This window comes from Orcinus orca, chromosome 19, assembly GCF_937001465.1.
Source record: "Orcinus orca chromosome 19, mOrcOrc1.1, whole genome shotgun sequence".
Taxonomy (NCBI): Eukaryota; Metazoa; Chordata; class Mammalia; order Artiodactyla; family Delphinidae; genus Orcinus; species Orcinus orca.
Window position 1 is genome coordinate 46,763,094 of NC_064577.1, and position 8,205 is coordinate 46,771,298.

At 52.4% G+C, this 8,205-nt stretch overlaps 1 protein-coding gene across 6 annotated transcripts; it reads left to right on the forward strand.

Moving 5' to 3' along the window:
- Nucleotides 1-224: 224 nt before the first annotated feature.
- Nucleotides 225-7,984, forward strand: CCL1 (C-C motif chemokine ligand 1). 6 transcript variants are annotated; one of them, XM_049702352.1, is made up of 4 exons: nucleotides 225-1,163; nucleotides 4,555-5,138; nucleotides 6,298-6,412; nucleotides 7,542-7,984. In XM_049702352.1, the coding sequence occupies exons 2-4, from the start codon at nucleotides 5,063-5,065 to the stop codon at nucleotides 7,630-7,632; spliced, it is 282 nt and encodes a 93-aa protein (XP_049558309.1). In that variant the 5' UTR covers nucleotides 225-1,163; nucleotides 4,555-5,062; the 3' UTR covers nucleotides 7,633-7,984. The 6 variants fall into 6 exon arrangements, 2 of the variants coding, with proteins under 2 accessions (XP_049558309.1, XP_004286511.2); XR_007473611.1 differs by having other exon boundaries at nucleotides 226-1,163; nucleotides 3,549-5,138; nucleotides 5,244-6,412; nucleotides 7,542-7,552; XR_007473612.1 differs by lacking the exon at nucleotides 225-1,163 and adding an exon at nucleotides 2,515-3,937 and having other exon boundaries at nucleotides 5,244-6,412; nucleotides 7,542-7,552.
- The last annotated feature ends 221 nt before the right edge of the window (nucleotides 7,985-8,205 follow it).

Here is an 8,205-nt window from a genome sequence, read left to right on the forward strand (position 1 = left end):
GCCCACCCTTGTAACCACACACAATGTACCATCCAGGCCCCTGCCCAGGGGAAATCCTACCTTCATCCTTCCAGGCCCAGCCAGTATTCCACATTGCACCCCAGTGAGCTCTCCGCTCCCCTAGAGTGGGCATGTGCAGAGTCTAGTCTGCATATTATAGCAGCCTTGACCATCTGTGCCCACTTACTGGTTTGCGTATCTGTTTCCCTCTGAAGGCCCTGACTCTGTGGTCAGCTCTCCTCTCTCACCTGACTGCCCAGGCACAAAGTGGGCCCTCAGAAGATGTTTCCTGAGTGAATGAGTGAAGGAATGAATGAATGACCACATCAGGAACTGAGACCTGTCACCAGCATCCTGTGTGTGGAATGGTGCCCATCAGCACAGTCGGAAAATGGCCCATCCATGCTAGAGGGTCCAGGGGGGTATAAACAAGCCCAGGGTTTGGGCCAGAGCTTCTCATCCTAATTCTGTCACTTGCTACTTGTATGACTCCTGTCACCTCCAGGGCCTCTGTTTCTCATCTGCGGCTGGGGGATGACGAGAATGATGTGAAGCCCTCTCCTTCCGCCTGCTTTAGCAACAGTCACTACGCACCCACCCTGGGTGGGGCGCTGGGACATGAAATGAGGACCACGACAGGGACTGCTGCTCCCCGGGAGCTTCCAGATGAGGGAGGGGTGTGGACCACCAGGCAGTCACAAGATTGGCTTTGCTGCTGTGGGGCGTGAGCCTGCTTCATGCTGGGAGCTCAGATGGGGCAGCCTGCAGGAGGTCTTCCAGATAAAGCTGGAGCAGGCGTCCCAGGCAGAAGGGGCAGTGACGCCCCAGCACAGGTGCGCAGAGCAGTAACAGTGCCGTGCGGCTAGAGCTCTGTGGGCCACATTGTGCGGGACTACGTGAGCCGAGCCGAGACATTTGTACTTCACCTCCGAACAGCAGGCTGAGTTGTCACTCTGGAGCTCCACGGCTGTGGACGGGAATTGAAACACTGGTGACTGTCACTGCTGTGACGTTCTTTGGGCACCCCCAGGGTCTGCTGTTGCTACAAGAGATGCTTGATGCCTCGTTCACTTTGTTGCTGAGGCTGGATAACAGAGGCCTCCTGAAAAGAACAAAAGGTGCTGAATGTTAGAAGACAGTGTACAAGGGAACCCAGGCGGAGGGTAAGAGTCGCTGGAAAACAAAAGAAACGGTTTTTAATTCAAAGACGTTTGGGTGCTGGAAGCACTGTGGCTGGACTTGCACTTATAGGAGGCAGCTGGGGACGGGTGCGGAGGTGGGGATGGAAGAGAACACTGTGCTTCTGTGGGTGACAACGGAAAGCCTGGCCTGGGCGTTGGGCAGCACAGGATTAGAGAGGAAAGAGACCAGGAAGGGGGTCCCGCCTAGGGAGGTGGCAGCACTGCCTGGTTCCTGTGATGAAGCCTCAGATGGTCCAGGATTAATGGGTAGAGGGGGGAGGGGTGCAGTTTTATTGAGCACCTACTATGTGCCAGGCCCCATGGTAAGCGCTTCCGTATACTCTGCAGCTCATAGGACACGAGGTCTCTTCTCGAGCACTAAACACAGTTCCCAGTACCTGCCTCCTGCGGTGAGCTGTAAGCCCCACAGGGGCAGGACAAGTGTCTGTCTTGTGTCTGCTGTGTCCTCAGGACCTGTCATATTTTAGGTGCTCCACAATGATTTTGAATGATCCAACTTTCTTTTCCTCTCCCTCCTTCCTGCCCTCTTTCGTTTTCTCCCTCCCTTCCCTTCCTCTTCCCTTGTTCCAAGATAAGGTGAGACATCTCATTTAATCCTTCAAATAGCCCAAAGTTAGGCTGTGGTTTGAGGAGTTTATTTTGAAAACACTGGGGAGAGTTTTACCAGATCCAGTCGGTAGTGGATTTTACAACGAAGGAACTAAAGTTCAGAAGTGTTAAGTTACTTGCCTAAGGTCACACAGCTAAAAAGTAGTGGGGCTGAAATCTGACCCAGTTACCTCTGAGGGCAAACACGCTTCCTCCCTAAGTGAGGGAACTAAGAAAACTTGGCCCCAGAGATGGACAAAGCGAGGCCAGTATGGCTGCAACTGTGTGATGCCGGGAAAATGACTCCTCCCTCCACCCGCATGGGTTTCTGTGTCCTGGTCTGAAGAATCAGGCTGAGATGTAACTGGAGGGGAAGCAGGCAGGACCAGGCTCCAGGACCCCCAGTCCAGCAGGGCTGAGGCAAGAATCTGGGGCCACTCCAGGAGGAGATGATCTTAAGATGAACCCGCACCAGTTGAGCTCTGTCTGACCTCTACCCATCCGCAGTAAATTGGTCCCTACTTCACAAAAGGTGACTAATAAGAAAACCTCTCGAGGGGTGGGATAGGGAGGGTGGGAGGGAGGGAGACGCAAGAGGGAAGAGATATGGGAACATATGTACATGTATAACTGATTCACTTTGTTATAAAGCAGAAACTAACACACCATTGTAAAGCAATTATACTCCAATAAAGATGTAAAAAAGAAAACCTCTCTAAGGCACATACTGGTTTTCAAACTTCTAACTAAGAAAAGGGTAGTTCACATGAGAAACTGGTTCAGTGTCGATGCTGGGAGCCTTTCTTACCTTTCCCTCAACTATGCAGTTCTGATCCATCACAGTCAAGGCCATGGAGATTTTACTGAGTTATTACTTGGCCCGTGCTTTGCGCCAGGCTTAGAGTAGAAGAGATGGAGTGGGGCTGGGGGCGGGACCCTGTGGGACGCTAGGTTTCCATGCAATTGGAGCCTCTGGCCAGTTCCTTCTGGGGCTGCGGGAGCTGGGAAGGGGGAGCCATGACTAAGTCTTTCTGTCGCCTCTTTTCCTGTCCTGGGCTCATGGTAGCCGCAGTGAGGGGGAGCATGGGAAGTGAGCAGCTGGTGGGGCAGCCCTGTCCTGGTCTCGAGTGGGCCGGGCAGCATCCCCGGGAGGAGGGGAGAGCAAAGTATTTCCTGGGTGGCGACCTGGCCCCTCTCTGTGTCCCAAGTAAGTCTAAAGGATCTAAGGTGACATTTGACCAACTAGCCACATCCCTTTAATCTCCTTCCTCTTTGAGACCCCACTAAAACGACAACCAAGGAATAAAAAAGTATCAGTCTGCGAGGACAAAGAAAATAGCAGAGTGACAACAGTGTCTTAGTGATTTCAACTGCTTTAAGTACTTTTTGGGCGGCAGGAAGCAGCTGGCCAGGTGAAGGAATTGATGGAGCAGGTCCTTACTGAAAGTGTGTGGTCCTTACTGACAGTGTGTTCCCAGAGGTGGCCACACGCGGTGGTCAGATGACCAGATGCCTTGGCATCCACTGTTCCATCTGTGCAACGGAGTCTCGGTATGACCTTGGCAAAGGCAGTTTCTGCTTTCTGAGGCTCGTTTGTTCCCCATCTGTAATAGAAAGAGACCGTACTAGATTCTTATCTGCTGGTGCCTGAATTACCTGGAGTTTTCCTCCCCTGCCCCTCAACACGTATAGGCACATGTGTCTTGATGTTGCTTCAGAAACGGGGCGAAGGTATTTTTGCATTTTTTGCTCTCCCAGGACACTTTCAGAGCCACTGCTGCAGATGGTCTCCAAGGGAGTTTTCAACTCCGACACGCCAGGACTCCCACGCAGGTGTTAGGATGGAGAATACACGGAATGGAGGGGTTGTAAGGATGTAAGACCTTCATGTGGGAGATCCAGGCACAGAAGGGCTTCAAAGGAGGCTGAAGGCCTATCTGTGGGGACAGCAGAAGGGCCTTTACAGAGACAATGACATTTGCAATGGATAGAATTCACAGAGGGAGACAAGGAGGAGGGCCCTGCAGGTGGAGGTTACGGTGGCAGCAAATCCCGGAGATAAGAAAGCATGTGACCTGTTCAGAGACTTGCAAATATTGCAACATGCGGGAATCCATGGAGACATCACATGGACCACGAATGGCCAGGTCAGCAGCTTGCACTTCATCCCATTGACCATGGGAAGCTATCACGTTGGCCTTGTGATTTTAACACACGGATATGGCCCAGCTACTTTTTCTTGAGCACCTGCTAGTGTTACTTACTCCACGCACTGCACACCATGTCTTCCTGACCTGGCCACTTGGTCGCTGGACAGTCACACATCTCTCCAGCCATTTCCTCACTCCGGGCACTGTCCTCCACGCTTCGCTGTCCTTACACAAGCTCCTTCCTCTGTGGAGAGGCCGCCTTCCACTTCAGCCTTCCTGCGGGAGACTCTGCTTGAAGAACATTCCCCTGGGAGGCCTCTCCCCTGTGGGCAGCTCCCAGCCTGCCCTGCGCCCTCCATATGGCACGTCCACTGCTGTCCTTACACCAACTGGCTTTTCCTTATTTAGCTGTGATGCAATGGCTTGCATGTCATCGGTAGCTGTCTTCCCTGGGGCTAACCAAGGACCAAGAACAGGGCAAGTGATTGAAAAGTGTTGAGTGATTGAAAAAATAGAAATTGCAACTATCTGGGCCAGGCCCTTGACAGAATGGATCTTATTGAATGCTCCTCGGTCACCTGTGAGATACGAGTTACTCTTTCCATCTTGCACAGGAGATGTGACTCGGCCGAGTTTATGTATCCGCTGATTTGCAGAACTGGGATTCAAACCCATGTGTGTCTCAGTGCTGGTGCAGAGCTCTTCTGCTCTACCATGTTCCTGGGACAGTAGCTCCATCCCTGGATGGAAAGACGTGACATCAGAGGAGCCACAGACAGGCCACTTCCTCTCATTCACCTTTTTCCACGTCCCATTCAGCTGGGACAGCTTCTACTCAGCCTCTCAAGATCCGTATCTGTTCCTGCGCTTAGGGAAGTTTCCCTACACCTCTCACACCACCCAGGGGAGGTAAGGAAAGGAGTTTTCCATGTGGTCACTGGACGTGAGTAACCACCTCTTCTTCCTGTGACTTCCCCACCTCTGCACTGGGGCTTGGAAAACCCCACCCATGTCTTCTAATAAAAGCTCTGGGTACTGCAGGATGGGCCAGAGGACAGCTCTTCACTCCACCAGACTCCTTGAGGGACTCCTTCCAGGGAGGCCTGAGCTGGACGTCCCGAGATGAAGGTCATCACCGCCGCTCTGGTGTGCCTGCTGCTGGCCGGGGCATGGCTACAGGATGTGGATGCCAAGAGCAGTGAGTTTGGCTGGAGTCACTTTGCTCCTCCTTGGGGAGGGCGGAGACGCCGGCAGGTGGTCTGGGGCTGGGGGCAGGCTCACCCCTTCATCTCCACTCCTCCAGAAAGAATTCTCCCTGAAGAGGAGGAAGGGAGGACTTGCTCGGGGGCAGGGGGACAGCAGGAGAGCCATAAGCCTGGGGCCAACACAGACCGCTGAGCAGCTGGCTTCAGCCAAAGGAGGCCAGCCTCGTCCAGACCCTGCGGACTGATGGAGGGCAGCTGTGAGGTCATTGAGGCCAAGCTGGAGGCCTGAGGTCCAGAGGAGGGACTGACTGGGGTCTCGCCTCCACTGTGTAACAGATAACGGGCAGAGTCTGAGGTCAGGATCTGGGGCTTTAACAGGTGGCTAACCTTGGGCAAGTTACTATACCTCCCAAACTCTGGTTTCGCTATCAGTAAGATGGGTTTGATCATGCCTACCCTCTAAGGCTGATGAGAGAATACTGACCTAACAGCAGACACATGGAAGGGGCTTTGCAAACGGTCAAACTAGGAGGAAGGAGCCAGGATTGAAATGCAAGTCTTTTGAAGGTGGGGTGTGTGTAGCGGGGGTTACAAACCGGCAGAGTGGGAGTTGTGGGTCAGAGCTGAGAGGACCAGGGTGGAGGGTGAGGTTGGGATTGCGTGGAGCTGATCAGTTCCTGGAAGCTCTTGCCTGGTCATTTCATCAGTCTGAGCTCCTAAAACAGTCCCTAATCCTGCCCCAGATAGTGGACTGCTGTTGAATCAGACTCACAGGGTCTCAGGGCCCTTGAACCCAAATGTAAGGGCAGAACCATACCCTAGTGGTGGGATGTCAGAACTAGAATAGCCTTTCGAAATCAGTCTAAAGAGTCTTGCTTTTCAGCTGGGAAGTCGGGGGCCCAGGGGAGGGCTCATCTTGACCAAAGGCACACAGCTGTTTTGTGGGGAGCTGGGATCTGAACCCCAGTGTCCTGACTGCCTAAATACAGAACTGGGTGGCTGATGAGACACTAGTGCCCTTTGGATGTGATCCCAAAGCCTGAGCCTGTTCTGGAAGGGTTTTTTGTTTTTGCTTTTTTCCCCATCCTGGATGAGAGGAACTCGGTCCAGCTTGAGAAATGGATGCAAACCATTTTTGCGCTTCTCTTCTAGTGCATGTACCATCCTCCAAGTGTTGTTTCACACTGGTGGAGAGAAAGATGTCCCTGCAGAGCATCCAGTGTTACAAGAACACCAGCTCCACCTGCTCCTACAAAAACCATCTAATGTGAGTGGTTGTATCCTCTTCCATCCTTGACTCCCTTCTCCAGAGGACAGAGAGCAGCTGCCCTGGAATTAGAATAGCAGACGCTAGATGGCGATGTTCCACCGGATTAAGGTTTTTTAACCAAACTAGTGAGGAGGCCAAAACCTGGGCGCAGAGCTGAGAGTGGGCGCTAGGATGAACACCTGTGTTCCTGCAGTGACATGGGTTTCTTGGAGCTGCAAGGCGCCAAGTGTTATATCTTAATATTTTATGCCCAGAGCTTAAAAGCTCCAGCTACTACTGGGTGACGGTAAGAGTGAGGGGCTCTCAGATAGTTCCTGCTTCTGGATTTGCCAACCTATAGTTTTGAGTGACTCTGGACAGGTAAGTGTTCTGAACTTCCTTATCTGGGTAGCCCCTCTGCACTCCTGACCTGTGAAGTGGGGTAAACACGATAGCTGCATCACAGGGTCGTTACGAAGCTCCAGGGAGGTAGCTTACACTTGCCGCTCAGTGTCTATAAGGCACTTTCGTGTATATTACTATCTCACCTAACTCTCTTGGTGCACACATTTTCATCATCGTGAAAACTGAGGTTCAGGGAATTGGAGAGATTTGTCTAAGGTCTTGCAGATAATTAAAGGCAGAATTGATCTACGGTTTTGGACAATAGCCAAGTTTGGGAGGTGGGTAGATCAGAAAAGAAACACACGTGCACGCGCACGCGCGCGCGCGCGCACACACACACACACACACACACACACAAATCCAAGGCAATGACTAGGGGTCCCGGATGGACACAGACACATGAAAAGATGGAGCAGGTGGGCCCTCAGAGATGTTCTAGGAGGGGAATTTTCCATGTTAGCAGATCCTCAGAATGTCGGCAGCCTTCGCTCTACCCTGATACAATGAATCCGCAAAAGGGGTCCACGAAATGAAATTTTTAAAGCCCCCCATCCCTTGCCCCTGAAGCTTGGGTGTTCCTCCCAGCGTACAAACTGTAGGTCTTACGCGACGACTTCATTTTATAGGCCCCGGGAGAAAAGCTTAGGGGCACCCAGGAGCAATGAGGGGGTGATGGGACTTGTGTGTGGCACCCAGGGGGTGGCTCAGGTGACTTAGCCCTTCCTTTGTTCTCTGCCTACAGATTGAAGCTGAACGGAGGCCTAGAGGCCTGTGTCTCACAGACAAAATCGTGGGTTCGGGCTTATTTAAAAAGGATAAACCCCTGCCAGTGAAAGGAAATATGAGCTGATTCCTTTCCATCCTGGACTCTGGACACCGTGTGGCTTTACCTGTCCCCTCAACGCCCAACCCTACGCCAGTCCTTCTGCCCCAACTTTGCCGGGTCACGCCAGAGGGTCTGCTGGGTCCTGATAAGATATGTTGTCACACTTTATATATTTAAATTCTAGAATCTTCAACTTCTGCCTCCCTGTACCTCTTGGACCCCACAGGGATTTCAGGGTGCAAAGCTGATTGACATTGAGGAGATGGGGTCAGGGGCCGGAGAAAAGGAAACATGTTGGACCAGGTGCCAGGAGAACTGACTTCTCATCATAGGAGCCAATAAATGACTTACATCTCTCAGCTGACTGCCTTTGTCCTGGGGGATAAGCGTCGACTCTGGGTTGTGATGTAGATTCCCTGTGGGGCTGGGTCCCCATTTGGATTCAGGATGTTCCCCATCACCCCCGCCCACTCTGCGCTGCCCAGAGGGTTCAGAGGCTGATGGTATCCAAAAGCTGCCCTAGCTGGAAGGGGTCTTGGGCCTCATGTGCCTGTAAGACGATGCTGGCTCCATTGTATAG